General features: G+C 33.6%; 1 protein-coding gene across 1 annotated transcript in view; it reads right to left on the reverse strand.

Annotated features, from left to right (window-relative positions):
• Positions 1-18,062, reverse strand: part of LOC102801825 (uncharacterized) — a 34,725-nt gene extending 16,663 nt beyond the window's left edge. Inside the window, exons 1-3 of the mRNA XM_006816422.3 lie at positions 17,652-18,062; positions 9,748-10,519; positions 5,764-5,863 (exon numbers count right to left, since the gene is read on the reverse strand). Coding sequence (XP_006816485.1) covers positions 5,764-5,863; positions 9,748-10,519; positions 17,652-17,969 — 1,190 coding nt within the window. The 5' untranslated portion in view covers positions 17,970-18,062. The remainder of the gene's footprint in view (positions 1-5,763; positions 5,864-9,747; positions 10,520-17,651) is intronic.
• Between the last annotated feature and the right edge of the window lie 431 nt (positions 18,063-18,493).

The following is an 18,493-nucleotide window of genomic DNA, read 5'->3' on the forward strand; positions in this document are numbered from 1 at the left end:
CAGCACAGCAATAAGGTGGTAGCAGGGAATGAAAGTATGGAGGAGAGGTAACAAGCCGTTCAGCCATTCATCACGTACCAGGAGTTCGACACAAAATGAATCATTGTCCAGTCATCACAAGATAATGAATTACAAGACCAATAAAAGTCATAGCGTCATAATTGTATGAAAATATCACATGGGATTCAATAAACGCTGAAGTATTTTTATTTAATAACGTGGTATACATATTTGATGATGGTCAATTTTGATAAAGTAAAGATATTCTCACCCTCAAAGATCAGGATTTTGACTTGAGCTATAAAAATTAAATTTCAGTTCAAAATATATTCGTTCGATTTTTGTTACAGGCCTTTGGTCAAACACCAACAATAAAAAAAGTGAAATTTAAGCTAAAAATTAAATAATTCCTTTTTTTACGTCAAACGTTCAATCCACGACTATAGTCAAATTAATGGATATGTTTCTAGAATGTTCAAAAAAACATAAATGGTAAAGTATTTTCTTCCGTTTTTAGGATATTTTTGCAGAAACCGGAAAAAAAAGTTGTGAGCTGACTGACACGCATGACAGAAATGAATAATTTCTTTCATAGCAGCCTATACTAAAAAAATATTGAAAATACAAACATAATTAAATCCTAAATGAATTTGACAAACAAAATTTGTAGGAATTTATTAGTGATTAATCACGCATAATATTCTGTATAAACGCATGGACACGGCTTGCTTCAAGGTAATCATGGACCGATTAATTGAAACAGGAAACTTAATAAAAAATAATGGCTTTAATTAAACAGGAACATTTAACACCTGTTCAATCATTTTAAAAATTTCAAGCAAAATATTGTTATCGTTTTTAAAGAGAATTCCCAGCAGGAGTGCGTGCCAGTTGACATGAACCTACAATGATGCGAGTCACGTCGAAAAAGTAACCAAAAAATGATAAACATCAAATATCGCAAGTGATTAGATAGCTCAATTCACGTATTAAATGGCAGACTTATAGATATTTTGTGTACTATTTTAGTATTCTCAAAATATTCTATTTTTTCTTCAGTATCTAGAAAGCTGCAGGCTAATTTTCCACTTCCGGTAATTGTGAAGCCATACATTAGTGATTAAAATTAATTGGTCGAAGTATTTTAATCTAAACTAATAAGTGAACACATAAATATGGTGCTTTTTTTTTGATTCAGACCCAAAAAAAAACATTTGTACATCAAGGTGAATTATGACAAACATTCCTAATTATGGAAATATTTTGCGATAATTTACAGTGGAGTACACACTACAAAATATAATAACCATGTCAACATGTCAAGTTTAATCTAATTAAGTGTCCAATTAGCTTAATTTGTTGACTGTGTGAATTAAGGGGGAATAGCTTTGATCAGAGTTTACATCATTATCATGTTTGATTTGGAAAAACGAATCAGTAGACAAGAAATAAAGTAGCGACAAAGGTAATTATAACTGCTGCTGTTGTAATTTCTTTGGGGCAAGTAGTAAATTCCCTGGGAATCGTAAAAAAAACGCTGAAAAGCCAGATCAAAGTAATGCAGTTGGGGTTGAAAAGATCGTTCTCGTCTGTACCCATTGTCCGTTTCACATGCTGAATAGCCTTCTGTGTGCTATTTTTAGTAAGAACTCGTAATCTTTCACTTAAGAATAAATAATTCTAAATTTAAAAATAATTTTGTCTGTCAAGACAAGTATTTCAAAAAGTTGACTAACATATTCTAAAATTTTTGATCAAGAAATCTTTGTGTAAATGTAAAGTTTTATTTGGTCCAGAATTATGATTGAAATTTTAGAAAATAGGAAAAAATTTGTCAAAATATTGGCAAAAACAAACAAATTGTAGTCTGGTTAGCACAACAAAAGTGTATGTGACATGTCATCAACTGTTGCTTGATGTCAAAAATATCCTAAATAACTCTGTTGTGTTAATGAGAAATATGAAAAGTCAAACAAGGTTTCAATTGAAGAGTGTTTCTACAGGTGAACGAAATCCATGTGGAAAAGTACCATACATGTATATTCAAATTTTTAATAGGGCATCTGTTACAATCAAAATTCTCAGAGCGACACTTACTAAATCATGAAATATAGACATTTTCTCAGTATAAAGAAAGAAAATCATTGGAAACCAGTTGATACACAAAAACCAAATTTGACACTAATGTGTCCACTTAAACAATAATTTCCAGTTATTTTCCACCAATCAGAGGGAGGTGGGGGTCATACATAGTTCACAAAAAACAAGAACTGTTAGTCACTTATATTTTTTAAATTATTCAACACATTTTAAGAAAGAACACTTGCAGTGAAATGAAAATGTTTGTAATAACTCTTGATTCAACGTGACAGAAAAGAAATTTTGTACCGGAAATACATAATTTTTCTAAAAAAAAAAAAATGATATTCCTCAATTCAAAATTTACAAAAAGTTGCAGCCTTTATTCAAATAATGACCAGTTGTTTTATTTTTTTTCACAGATATAACAATAACAGCTTTCAAACCGCTATAACCGAAATACATTTTACGATTAACTTGTCACAACATGTCGAATATTAAACCACACAAGGTTGATTACATCGTATTACAAACAAAAATAGTCAGCTACTAATTTCACCGAATCACCGAATATAATCCTGTTTCGGCTATGGTTTTTCTGGTTGGTATGGTTCATCTTAGCTTGTCATTGTGAATTGAACTATTATTACCAAAACAAATATTATTTACATAATTATTCGTGTTATTTTTAGATCGCTTGGCAAGGGTGGCTTGCCCATCCACACAATGTACTGCAATAAACCTGTTACATATTAACTATTTTTTAAATAAACCAACACCAAAATAAAGCCTGACTTGACCCCTACCTCTGCGGTTTTTTGATCCTCTCAACCGACATTGGGTTATCATCATCAGAAAATGACAGAATCTTTAGAGGTTTGCCACCGTGCGAATAATATCCAACCATTTTTTTACCATATCAGTTAGGTAGTCAAGCATTTTAGTATTTTGGTATTTAATAATTTATGCATGGGATATTGGTGGACATATGTAACATATTGTTAGGTGCTGATTGGTTGAGCAGACAAATAGGAAGTCTGAATATGGCAGCCATCATGGCCGTTTGCATAAATTATGCTAATTTTATGAATAAATTATGCAAATGTTTAGTTTCAGACCTGTGGATTCATTCCATATGGTTTTGTTATTGACAGAGAGGGAGCGGATCGAGTCAATATCTAATGTTGAAGTGAAAACTAATATTATAGATGACAAGTTTTATAGTCTGAATAAACAAGAAAAGAAAAAAAACATATCTTGCTAAATACAGCTGATCAATGTCATAGTTTACATCTTGTGAAATTTTATGAATTTGCACAACATACAAATAAATTCTTAAACATAATTATTAATAAAAGAAAACAAAAATAATTCTTTTCTATAGCAACAAAAATTTTTTAGATGGTGGGAGGTGAACTGACATAATATAACAGAAGCATCAGAGCCTGATTACCAACTTTTCTGATAAAAAAAACATTTCTTCAGAACATAAATGAAAATCAAAATTTTGTAATGAACCGATTTAAACCCAAAATGGACAATTTCTCACTGAAAATGCATGGTATTATTTGTGTAGACAACGCACTGTTTATAAAAGTCTTTGGAAACATCACAAATGATTCATGGCTTTTTACCATGCTGACCAAAATAGAACAAAAGCGCCCTGGTGAGCAGTGTTGCTGGTTGATTGATTGCTCTGTCCATGAGCAGAATGCAGGTTTGTATCATTTTTGTTCACGTTTCACTAAAATAGATGGTGAACAATTCATTAATTATGGCCGGTAAATATGAAATCCTACTTCGCAATGAGCGATGATCTCTAACAAAAATCAGGGTCTTTCTCTAAAAATGTCCAAAATTTAATCTAAAATGGAGACCTAATTGTTTCAAAGAGGTCAATGACCTTATACAGAAAAAGAATATGCACCTTCTTTTCTAAATGATTCAAAAATTGAATGAAACTGATGTTTTCCTAATCTAGATGGAGACCCAATTGTGTCAATGACCTACAAGTGATTGTTCCAACTACACCACGAGGCTCAGTTAGATTTGCATGACATGCATCAAGTATTTTGAAGAATAAAAAACTACTGTGTAGCCGTCTGTATTACCTTTGTAACCTTTTTAAGTATTTACCATTCTGTACCCTTAGATGGATTTTGCAGCAGAGTAATAAATTTATTATTATGAAGATAGAATTCTGAATATTAGCTATGCTGGTATTTCAATATTGCTCATGCAACTACCAATACAAATGAAGTCTGATATATGAAAATAAATATTAAATATTATTGAATTATTTTGGTCCACTGGTTTCTTAAGATCTAATAGCAGAACATAAGTTGTTATATTGATAAAAAGTTGTATTTTTTATATGTACTTTACTTTGAACATTATTGTTGTGAGATGTTTTTTTGTTTTTTATCCAGTAAATGTAGTCTTTATTTTATCCAGTAAATGTAGTCTTTATTTTAAAATGCCTCCAAATACAGGTACTTGTTCATAATAATTGTTAAATGAACATCAAAATGAAGGCTAGCTCTACCCCTCTCAGTCTACCGCTACCGCGCTTTAATGTATGTCTAGAAATTTACTGTAGGATACTTTATTTTCGCTTGGAATTTATTTTCGCTATTTTCGCTGAAGGGATGATTCCGTGAAAATAAAATCCAGCGAATATACTTTTTTTCCTATATTTCACATTCAACTCGTCAAAAATCAGTGAAAATAAATTCCATATAGAGGGCCCAAAAAGCCTTTTCAGCGAAAATTAATTCAAACAAAAATAAAGTATTCAACAGTATATTGCACAATACGTGATGTTCAACTTATGTTACACAGGTTGCGTATCCTTATTATATGCATCTACGAGATGCCATGTACATGTGTGCATTCAGTATAAATCTACAATGTAGTTAAGGTTAGACTAATCGTTGACCTGTGTATACTGAGTAATGACGTACATGTTCTTGTAATGTCAATACGTACGCTATTAAATGAATTGTTATGTAGAAACACGACTAATTTCATATAGTCACACATGTGTGTAACTAAAGGTTGATACAATTGTGCAACTGTCGTTGACATGCGGTGACGTCTGACATAAGCAACGACTGACGGCACGTAAACACTCATTTAGATTAAAATCTTATGTAGGCATAAAGCAGGAGGGACGTCACATGCGCACGCGCAGGAATTGAGTCCCAAGCGACGATAACAACACACGCTAAAAACGCAAAGGCTCATGGGTAGACGCTTGTTTGTAAACAATGACACGCTATGGTCATCTGATGCATGCGCAGGTGACGACGACCCCGCACATGTTCGAATTTCAAACACATGTATTTTACATGTGTTGTGTACGTCGCTATGAGTCCTATATTGAACGCTACTTGACGTGACGACCGCCACCCTTTAATATCACAGATTACATTCGATTGATTTGTTAAAATGAAAGATATTAAATATTTTAATTATATGTAAATTAGAACATAATACAAATGTATTGATATAAAAATACTATTTTCAGTCATTTACGCATTGTTTGGAGAACTAAAATATAGCAGATGATAGGCTATTCTCACATGCATTTTTCACGCACATGCAACGTTCCACTTTTATTTCTATTATTAGTAAACCAATGAAATTGAGAGATTGTGACATATATAAGGGGATATACGTTACCTCTGCTGCGCATGTAAATCAACATCACTTGTTGCACGTTTGTATTTTGCATCATAACGCCCGATACCAGAGTCGCCATCACTATCCGCAGTATGGTATTCTGTGTGGAGAAACGAGAAAGACATCAGGTATGACATCCATGGGTTTTTTCCAGAAAAGAATTTTAAGAGGGCGCTCACCTTTGTTACCATTGGTAACTCTATATTTATTATAACTGATCATACAATGTAATCTACTGACTGTTCCAGGTTCGCTAAGAGGGTGCAAGCCTGGGATATGAGGGCGCTGCGCCCCTGTTCCCCTATTTGGAAGAACCCCTGTCATCACCAGAAAACAGAACTGAAAGTTCACATGGCTGAGGTTGTCTAAGGATGTGAGAGATCTAGATCTGATTTATTTTTGAGTTAGAGAAAAGTAACACTACTATCCCAGATATGTGCTTTGAGTACCGCTATGAGTTTCTGGTTCTACAGTGAAGGTCAGAAAGCTGTATATTAGTTTATGGGCTTATTTATTACAATTTGTACATCAGCTTTCAAATTTACATTTTCAAATTTCATATTTACAGTAAATCGCAAAAGTATTGGGGCTGCAAGTTAGTAAACATGCTTACTTAACTCATTGACAACTTTGGTTTGACAAAACAAATTTGATCATTGCAAACAACTTTGCATATTTTTCAGTCATATAAAACTTCATAAAGTGTTTTTTTTAGATATTACTAGCATTGGATGGTGACAGAATGAAGAGCAACATTCCAATTGTAGGTCGTCCGCTTTAGTTAAAACCAAAGTTGTTGGTAAATTAGTGAGCAAGTTAGCTAACTTGCTGTCCCATACTTTCGAGACTTGAGATTATATTTAAAAAATGTTTCTAACATCCCCAGGTCTATGACGTTCACTGTACCAATTTAAAGCCATTCAAAACATGAATGTTGCTGCCCTCCGGAGGCTTAATGTAGCTAATCTTTCTTTTTTTGTTCAGGGATTATAATACTAGTTTGGACACAAATCTTATTTTTCAGCAATGTGGCAAATTTTAGAATCAATATTTTAATGTGATGGTATGAGATGTTTTTGATTGAAGTAAATTTGAGATAGGTGCTTTTAGTAATATGGACTGTCAACACACATATAAATCTCATGAGCAAACTGGGGCACGTACGATCAAATTACAATACATTGACAAGAAACACAAGTAGATTAATTAATGTAGTTACATGTATCAATAAAAAAACGCCAAAAAAAAAAAGAGTAATGACTTATACTAGAATGATCTAATGAGCATAATGGCAAGTACCGTAAATCTAAAGACTAGATCGATAGACTTCGGGTCAATTTCGGACTACTTCTATTGTTGATCCAACAAAAGAAGTAAGAACTAGTCTTAAACGGCGACAACAATACGCAACAAGTCATAAAAATGTTGGCAGATTGCCAACATTGCCTCCAGTATCGGCAAGCCCAGCATCTTACACAGACAGGTGGTCAACGGAGACAAACATGGTTCAATTGTCCTATATACAAATAGAAGACCGCCAATTTGTCATACAGTACACGCCTTGGAGTCGTTTAGCGTCAACGGAGGTCACTTATCTCACAGCTCAGCAATGTACCACATACATTTATAGAAATCAAAAAATTTTAAAAATACTGTAATCTCAAGATACAGTAGCATTTCAAAAATATCTGCCAAATTCGTATCTGAAATAATCATTATATTTTTAAAATTTCAACTTAGCTTCTATTTTTTTTATTTTGAAAAACAACAAGCTATAATTTAAGAATACCCTATTCATAAGTAATATTGGCACAAATTTTTTCAATTTTAAATTTCAATGGTATTTACATGAAGTCAACTGTGCACATCTCCAAAATAGGTCAAGTGAAATTTTGTTTACATTATTTATATACCCTTTTTATTGGAAATATAATTTGTAAATATGATAAGATATGATTACAGTCACATAAATTATGTAAAATAAAAGATATAGAAATTTTGCCGAATAAACGAACAAGCAGCCAGTTGGCTGAAATAGCTCCGCTGTTAGCAATGCACATTTCAATTAAAGAACAGAAGATATCATTAGAAAATGAACAATATTGTATAGTATCAAAGCAATGGGACTTGCTGTTTTCAACAAGAGTTCAAAAATATCATTTTTCACCATAAATGATTGTGGTTTTTAACAAGAAGTAAAAAATGACAAAAATATTCACCAAAATTAGAGAATTAAAGATATCATTACAAAATGAACAAATCTGAGAGAGGTCCACATGTAGTACTTATATATGTAATATCATAGCAATGGGACTTGCTGTTTTTAACAAGAAGTCGAAAATGTCAATGTTTAACAAAAATGACAAAAATATTCACTAAAATTAGAGAATTAAAGATATCAACATGAAATGAACAAACCTAAGAGAGGTCTACCCAAGGTACATATACACCAAGTATCAAAGCATTCAGGCAAGTAGTTTTCAAGAAGAAGTCGAAAAAGTAAAACATTGACACGGACGACGAGGACAGACAATCACTCATATGATAAGCTCTGCTCGACAAAATATTCATCAAAATTAGAGAATTTGAGATTTTGACATGAAATGAACAATCAAAGGTACTTGCATATCAAATTTGAAAAAATTCTGACTTGCGGTTTCGAAAAAGAAGTTGAAATTGTAAAGTTGACGACGACGACGGACAATCAGTAATATTACCGTAAAATCTGTATTAGAAGCCGCATCCCTAATAGAAGTCGCATCCATTCTATTTGAATAATTGAGAACCAAAAATTCATCATTTCTCATATGTGTAGATGCTCTAATAGAAGCCGCATCCCCTCTGTTGCATTGTACCATTTTAATAGAAGCCGCGGCTTCTAATACAGATTTTACAGTAACAGCTCCGCTGTGTCGGAGCTAAAAAGTTGGTATTGAATATACTAGATATGATAACAGTTAGAAATAACTAAAGAAAACCTGCCAACAACTTCCTGAGGAGATACATGTTGCTATGGGCTATACACTGTTAGAAGGCTGTCCCAGCGTTCTCTATGTTGTGAATTAATGCCAATTTCTGAAAAATTTTCTAAAAATTCAACGTTTACTTATTTGAAAAGGGATTAATATGTGACTAAATATTGTGTTTTATTTTCCAGTTTATTGGGTATTTTTTCTAACGGGTATTTCTTCTTTTTCTGAAATGATAGAGAAAGCAACCATTGTTCTATGCTCTGCATTCATGTTGTGTGTATATTAACTTAAAGGCCCAGATATACTATAAATACGGTCCTAAACAATAGGGATTATTTCCTTGCTTGTCACACTGTAGTAAACAGCTCCAGCCAAGCCCCGGTAATAGCGCGTTTTCTCGAACTTACAGGTCGATTATGTCATGCCAAAGTGGATGCATGCGACTATGAATATCACAGCAGTGACTGTGTGTAGTATTTATGACAATAAATAGTGTACGAGCTGAGATTTTGGCGGATAAAAGTCAAAAACTCGAACCGGGGAAAGGGACGCGCTACTAATCTTGAATCATTAACTACTGTCAATCAAAGTCACGTGATGTTGGACCGCTGAAACAGGATGCGTCATAGGCTATGCAAGTGATTAACAACACTCATTAGCATAATCACACCTCCAATTCACACTTGCCCGGGGCAAGTGAATTGGGCCTTTAAATGAATGAAATGCAAAATGTTTTAAGACCAAATTCTGATGATCTGATTTGATCATATTTTAATGCAAATTCAGGTTGGGAAAATTGCTGAAATTAAGTAAATGTAAGAAAAGCAATAATCATCAAAATCTGTACCTTAAACTAAATATCTAAATAAATGCATTTCTATTTCTAATAATAATTATTTAATTATCCACTTGGAAAACTGGACAATAAAAACATTAATACATGAAATAATTGGTTTGTGATATAAAACAGTTTTCAAATTTATGAGAATGCAAATAACTGTGAAACACTCACCTCGATGATTGCTGTACTCAACATCCGATGCAGCATTATAAATTGGGCCACTAGAAAATCTCCGTAATGAGTAACCTGGCAACGTAGTACTTTTACTGATCGAATCAGCACTTGCAGTGTCAGAAAAACGGTGTGAATAATTGTCACCAACATCGACTGCGCTGTCTGGGGGTGAGTCACTGTACCCTCCTCCCCTTGAGCTCAGTGTGTACGGTGCGGACACATTATCGGCGCTCGTAAACCGATGAACAAAATGTTTAGATCCATTTCGGTATTCCACAGTTGCACATTTCCCAGAAGGCAAATTATCCTGACTGCGATAACGAGGAAAGTCAGGTCTATGAAGTAATCCAAGCATCTCCTCGCTGTTCTGTTGGAGTCGGCTTTTCAGCTGTCGAGACGAATCATTCTCTGTGTTAGTTCCTCGATTGTCATCTGAAGAGAAATTCAAACTCTGGCGACTGAGGTTGAGGTATGATCTAGCAGTTTCAAGATTAGTCCGTTGCTTCACTGGCGGTCGTGGAGTACGACTCGCTGGCATACTATTCTCTTTTTCCTCCGCTTTAACAATTAGCTTAGCAGGGGTGATAACACGACTTTTGTCAGTCACATGATTCAGCGCTGGATTGCGCTGGAAGGCTTTCGGGTATTTCTTTTTGAGTTCATCATAAAATTGAGATCTGAGTCTTGGATAATTGGAGAGGGAGTCTCCGTCTTTGAGAGGATGGTGTCCATTTGGAATATAAGATCCAGTCTTATTCTTGTACTTGGGCTGTAAATATAGATTATTAATTAATATTAATGAAGAGCAATCTTAAAACTTAATCAATTCATAGTGTTCAATATATGTGTTATCCAGGCTCTCATTTTTATTCTGTTGATTCCATAGAAAAAATTTATAGAATAACGATTTCTAGTTGAACCTAAAAAATGAATTTTATGAAAAGTATAATGCCAAAACACAACACAGGAGTTCATCCACTGAGAGGTGGATCTTATGAATAAAATAACCATATGATTTCAGAAAAAAAAAATATTTACACTATTTCTTCTTTATTTGGGGTTATCTATGATACATTTCCAACATAAAACATGTGCCAGAATATTTACCTCACATTTAATCACTTTTTTTCATTTACATTGAACGTAGGGAAAATATCACAAACAGAATATCAAAGCCAAACGAAACCAAGCAGAAATCTCGTAACATTTTTCAATTTTGGCTTTTAATTTTCCCTAATTTATAACTACAAGCATGAGAAATATGTGTAATAACAATGTTGTCACAAGAATACTGAAAAGTATTCACTCAGGCAGTATGGGATCACATAGCCTCACATATAGATTGGTAGATACAATCACCGTACAACTTTTGCCTTCAATTTTGCAATAGTCTAGTGCCTCATTAATTTTAATAAATTAAAACGAGAAAATTAAGATTTATTACAAGTACCCAGCAAAGGAGATTAATTGTATCGTCTGATATTAAAACATGTCTGACAATAAAGAAATGTAATTACAAGTCACTAAGTGTGGTTCAGTTTACAATTACACCAACATATCATGATTGAGTAGTTTTATTAACCTTCTGAATACCAAAGTCAACTGCAGTTATCACCCACAAAATAGTTCAATTTATAGTCTGCTTTTTTTCTACTGAAAATGTTTATGAAATTTTAATTATTTTGATCGAATACTCAAAGCAATGCCAAATTTTGTCTGTTTGAACCAAAATTAAGATTGAATTTAGTGAAAAATACAGTAAATGTGAACATTTTTACCAAATTCTGAGCGGGAAAATATCTGACACTCAAAGGGTTAATGACAGAGTGTTTATTGATCTATGTTCAATACTGAACACTTCTATACAGTTGTCAAAATAAAGTCTCAACCTAGTAGAGACAATTTCAGCAGTTTTAACAATGCAGAAAGAGACACTGAGTGGAATTGTAACAATGCAGGAAGAGACACTGAGTGGAATTGTAACAATGCAGGAAGAGACACTGAGTGGAATTGTAACAATGCAGGAAGAGACACTGAGTGGAATTGTAACAATGCAGGAAGAGACACTGAGTGGAATTGTAACAATGCAGGAAGAGACACTGAGTGGAATTGTAACAATGCAGGAAGAGACACTGAGTGGAATTGTAACAATGCAGGAAGAGACACTGAGTGGAATTGTAACAATGCAGGAAGAGACACTGAGTGGAATTGTAACAATGCAGGAAGAGACACTGAGTGGAATTGTAACAATGCAGGAAGAGACACTGAGTGGAATTGTAACAATGCAGAAAGAGACACTGAGTGGAATTGTAACAATGCAGGAAGAGACACTGAGTGGAATTGTAACAATGCAGAAAGAGACACTGAGTGGAATTGTAACAATACAGAAAGAGACACTGAGTGGAATTGTAACAATGCAGAAAGAGACACTGAGTGGAATTGTAACAATGCAGAAAGAGACACTGAGTGGAATTGTAACAATGCAGGAAGAGACACTGAGTGGAATTGTAACAATGCAGAAAGAGACACTGAGTGGAATTGTAACAATGCAGAAAGAGACACTGAGTGGAATTGTAACAATGCAGGAAGAGACACTGAGTGGAATTGTAACAATACAGAAAGAGACACTGAGTGGAATTGTAACAATGCAGAAAGAGACACTGAGTGGAATTGTAACAATGCAGAAAGAGACACTGAGTGGAATTGTAACAATACAGAAAGAGACACTGAGTGGAATTGTAACAATGCAGAAAGAGACACTGAGTGGAATTGTAACAATGCAGAAAGAGACACTGAGTGGAATTGTAACAATACAGAAAGAGACACTGAGTGGAATTGTAACAATGCAGAAAGAGACACTGAGTGGAATTGTAACAATGCAGAAAGAGACACTGAGTGGAATTGTAACAATGCAGGAAGAGACACTGAGTGGAATTGTAACAATGCAGGAAGAGACACTGAGTGGAATTGTAACAATGCAGAAAGAGACACTGAGTGGAATTGTAACAATGCAGAAAGAGACACTGAGTGGAATTGTAACAATACAGAAAGAGACACTGAGTGGAATTGTAACAATACAGAAAGAGACACTGAGTGGAATTGTAACAATGCAGAAAGAGACACTGAGTGGAATTGTAACAATACAGAAAGAGACACTGAGTGGAATTGTAACAATACAGAAAGAGACACTGAGTGGAATTGTAACAATACAGAAAGGGACACTGAGTGGAATTGTAACAATACAGAAAGAGACACTGAGTGGAATTGTAACAATACAGAAAGAGACACTGAGTGGAATTGTAACAATACAGAAAGAGACACTGAGTGGAATTGTAACAATACAGAAAGAGACACTGAGTGGAATTGTAACAATGCAGAAAGAGACACTGAGTGGAATTGTAACAATGCAGAAAGAGACACTGAGTGGAATTGTAACAATGCAGAAAGAGACACTGAGTGGAATTGTAACAATGCAGAAAGAGACACTGAGTGGAATTGTAACAATACAGAAAGAGACACTGAGTGGAATTGTAACAATGCAGAAAGAGACACTGAGTGGAATTGTAACAATACAGAAAGAGACACTGAGTGGAATTGTAACAATACAGAAAGAGACACTGAGTGGAATTGTAACAATGCAGAAAGAGACACTGAGTGGAATTGTAACAATGCAGAAAGAGACACTGAGTGGAATTGACAGAAACATTGCCTAGAGGCTACTCCTAGAGGTCTGAAACATTTAACAATTTCAATTTTTCTGAAGAATTTTCAGTAATTTTGACCTTAAAAATTAAGTGTTCTTAAAATGTAAGAGACATTTCCATTTTTTTTTATGTGGTATAGATGTGATACAAAGATTTAATTTATAAAACACTCAAAATTGGATTTTTTTTTTTACTTTAGATAGACTAATTGAAAGAATTCTGACAGAAGTCATGCTGTGTCCAACCAAATGAAGCATCATGTTCATTCAGCATGTGTGCTTTCAAAGTTCACACAGGCAAACAACAGATTTACTGTCGTTGTACGATTCACTTGGGACTCGTATTGAACACAACGTAACTTGAGTGTAACAATCTAATTTTCATCAGATTATAAACATAAAATATAAATCTAGTACTTGCTTGATAAATATACTGCAGATTAGCTACAGGTATGATTACTTTTTATAATAACATTTTCTTCAATATATAGGGATATTAGAAGAACTGATTAAAATCACCTAGGAGTATTAAACATGGTAAGCACTTTTTTATAGACCTGGGTTTTGCTTTAGTCTGTGGATTTTGATCTATAAACATAGAAATCAGTGATTTATCGAATGAATAAACATATCAAGCTTGATTGTCTGACCTCCGAGGTCGTTGCCATGGAGACAGACCTAACAGTGGGGAATGCCATGTTGAAACTGACCTCATTAGAGAAGCCCCAGCTTCCTGTCCTCTTGTCTTCCCAACACCTGATATCTGCAGAGTTTCCCAGTATTTACGGAATTGCAGGGAAAGGATAAACTGGCGACACAGTTGGAATTTACCAATTAGTGGGCCTGCTAACAAAACTAATTAAACTTCTATTTTTTTTCACTAGTTACCCCTAGGAAAATTACTTACTGCAATAAAAAGTTACAGACGTGCATGATGTCCATATATTTGATCAAAATAATTTTCACGAACTAACACGTCTTCATGTATAGTGATATATTTCACACGACGCAGTATTTGCCATAAAATTGTGCTAAAGACGTACTATACATATATACAGTAAAACATTCTTGGCAATATTGTTGGCAATCTGCCAGTTATTATAATTATAGTTTGAACTATGGACTTAAAATTTTCCCTTGCAAGCTAAGTACATTTGGAATATTCAAACTCAAGTAAAATTAGTTGTATATGAATTATGTTTTTTTTTTTTTTTTTTATTTCCTTTAGAAATTTTACTAACACTTCAAGTAAACAATTGAGAACCCAACAAAGTGATACTTCATGTGAGAAGAAACAATATATTTCTAACACCTCATTAATACAACCAAAGTGAGGATCTGAACAAAAAAAATTCTTGTTGTTCACAGATTCTTCTTGATTGTTTTCAAATTGTTTTTTTCACTTCCCATCATTGTTTTAAACTTTTGATCGATTTTGAACTTTTGTCTACTAAACCTTCATAACAATTTTCTTATTTTTTTTCTTCAAAAATTGTGATCAAGACGTGTGGCCATTTAAAAGTTATGTGAATTTTATCTAAAATTAAATTATAGAAAAATTTACAAAAATGTGAAAAATGTTGACTAAATTTTTGACAGAAATTTTGGACGAAAATAACGTCAACTTTTTTCACTTTTAACAAAGTAAACTTATATAATGTTTTCACTTTTTTTTAAACGTTTGAACAATACTTGTAAGTCATGAGAAATTGAGTCTATTTGGTCCAAAATAAAAAAACAACAGAATTTAATGAAAATGTTCAAAATTTTCGAAATTTCACAGAAAAAATTATATTTTTGAACGAATTATCAACTAATTCGTAATTTTATCAGATTTTGTTAGATAAATTGGACAGATATACTGTATTTTCTCTTAGAAGCGCATCTCCAACGGAAGCGCATAAAAACCAAAAATATTTTTTTTTTATACTGAATTCAAATATTACTTTATTTGACTACATTCCTGTAATTTACGTAACCAGATGCGCTACTAATAGAGCAAATACGGTATATATTTCAGGCAGTCCTATGTACGGTACCTTCAATAAAAAATTTTTTACAATTACACATATTTCTATTCGCCAAGAAAATTCATGATTATGGTTGACATGGATTTGGCTGATTTTATTTTAATATTTTTGGGAATATCTGAAAATGATATTTTCACAATGTCTGAATACCTGGATATGTTCATCCGATTACTGAGTCCATATAATCCAACATTACATAAGTAATGAATGTTTATTACCTATCAGTCTTATTATACTTTCTACAAATCCACTTTTATGTACTTCAGCCTGTAAATTTCATGAGATTGTTGGCTAAATTCCCAAAAAACAGTTGGTAAAATTCACTGCTACAAAAATTTACAAGCCTTACAAAATGTGTTTCTGGTTGATTTAAAAGCATCTTTGCATTCTGTTTATATCAACATTTATTCGATTAGTAGTACTTCTATGAAAATTACAAGAGGTGTGTCTGGGTATACACTGATTCACCAAATACAATTTTAGTTTTATACTATTACAGACTGGAAAATACTTTATTTTCTCCATAAGGAATAATCCAGTGAAAATAAATCCAACGAATATGCTTTTTTTTCCTATATTTTACATTAAACTCACCAAAAATCAGTGAAAATAAATTCCATACAAAACACACAAAAAGTCTTTTCAGCAAAATTTGATTCCAGCTAAAATAAAGTATTTTACAGTAGTCCTTCATTAGGGAAGGACTGTGACTATTGGAAACATGCTTTGAATGAAGCAAATACTGAATAAGCTTGCATTTCAGTTTGCAGCATACACCTCAGTCGTACTTCATGTTTTTACTACGTTTTCATTTACACATTTCCTTAGTTAAGTATATTATAAACTTTATTATAACCGCTAAATGTAACATGGTTGCTTTATCAATTGATTTACTGTGTCATAATTGTTTTGACAATAATTGGACATGTCTGAAATCACAGATCTGTGATTTGCCTCCTTATACCTTTACAATGAGCATCTGTAAGTCTCTTCAAGTTGAGATATCGTTAGTCCATGTTTTATCTCCCACCGTGACACTAAACAAGTGGTTGAAAAAAGAAAGTTGAAAAGCTTAAAAAAATGACTTGATAATAGTGCATTCAGTCAAGAGTCTTACTACGTTGGAATTTAAGATGAATGACATTGTCCTCATTTTGATTATGTGTCAAATACCTTTATTGAGTACATACATGTATACCTAGTATGTTACTTGTTCAACCGACAATGACCCCTATTGTTCGACAATAGGACATTCCGACTCGTAGAATGCTTGCCAACTGTCAATATTCAGTCAATTGTACTTTGGTAGCAGGAACTAAACGATGTTTTAAACTTGAGATTTAAATACAAGTCCACGATCTGGATTGAATTATTTTCATTTCTTTCTGATTACATAATACTGCCTGTCTAAACTAAGTGAAGGTTAACGCAAAGAAGGAAATTACAACCTGAACATGAAATTAATACGGTTGATGTTGTTGTCTTGAATTAAATCAAACCACAATACCATGGTAATGGTGATATACCATGAACAGTTACCTTGAATTTGAGAAGTGAATTAGGCAGTTTTTTTTTTGCAGAGACAAAAAAACAGTTTTAGACTTACAATTGTTTCTGATTATTAAACTGATTAATATTAAAAAATGCAATTTCTAATCAATCCACAAAATTATTTATGACACTGATTTGATTACAGTTAAGTAACTATACAATTAATTAAAACAATAAACCAACTAATATTGTCACTACGATAATACTTATCATAAACGTGTAGTCCAACTTTCGAGAGCCTGTCTGTATTTTGTAAAGTAAGGTCAAATTATTATTTGTATATCCAGTGAAAATATTTAATCAAAATGAACAGCGTGTATTTATTGTTTATTTTCCACTTGCGATGCTTTCTATGCAATTTCATTTCACGTAAGGTCATGTTTCTCGTTGAGGAAACCATATTCAGTAATTGATATCAGCCACCTGCTACAACAGATTTTTTATTTCAAATATAAGGTTTCAGTGGCGAATTCGATGCAATTTAGTGTACAAATTAATGGAATTATTACCGATAGAAAACTATTATCGGTATTAGTCAATGTATTCGCGCCCATCTCAACTCATTATATCGACAGATTTTAACGAACACTCAAAAGTGGTTTCGATCTAAGACTTACCGGTGACGGAGTTCTTGAATTCTCCGTTTTTTGCGGACTTGGAGAGCGACTTGGAGTCTTTTTAAACGACGGAACATCGCTTTTTGATAAATCAGTTGGGAAGTAACTGTTCTGGATGGTATTGGCAAAATTATTTTGCGATAGAATGGGAGAACAGCCGCCGTTCAATTGCCCAGCATCATCGCCCATGAGATGGTGCCTCATGGTAAGAGCCAGTTCCTCGATAGAGATGTCGAGATCCGTAGAATTACCATCTTCTGCTATCGTCCCCATTTGTGCTGCAAGCGTCGGGCTACCGCAGAATTGTAACACATCCATAGCTGATACGGAACCGCGTCACAGAAGCCATCAGATCATACGGACTTTGATCGCCATCAAAATGGCGTTTGTTGTCACTAGAGCTATTCGAAACCGTGTATGCAAATTAATTGGTCACGTGACCTCGGGCTTCCCCTGAAGTCGGATTACGTTTCCGATTTTTAGGCGTCTCGCTCGTGTCATTGTGAGGCTGTCCCAGAGATATTTTTCGTTTCATAGCTGTTTCTTTTCGACATTGCAATTTGAATTTCGAAAGGATAATTTAAATCCTGAAATCACTAAGCCTAACAACAGATCACATTCTCGCCACATGTGGCCCTTTTCTGCGAGATTTTGGATTATCAAGTTCATAACTTGTTTTTTTTTTCAATTTTAGTCATATTCGAAAAAGTTCCAAATCAGGAAAAACCCACAGCTACTGATGTAAATGTCTAACAATCTTTGAATAAATGCCACTTTCGGGGGAGGGAATACATAGAACTTACCTAATGGGGACGTGCCCCTGAAATGTTTCTCGTTTTTTG

This window comes from Saccoglossus kowalevskii, chromosome 17 (assembly GCF_978046115.1).
Source record: "Saccoglossus kowalevskii chromosome 17, keSacKowa6.1, whole genome shotgun sequence".
NCBI classification, from domain to species: domain Eukaryota; kingdom Metazoa; phylum Hemichordata; class Enteropneusta; family Harrimaniidae; genus Saccoglossus; species Saccoglossus kowalevskii.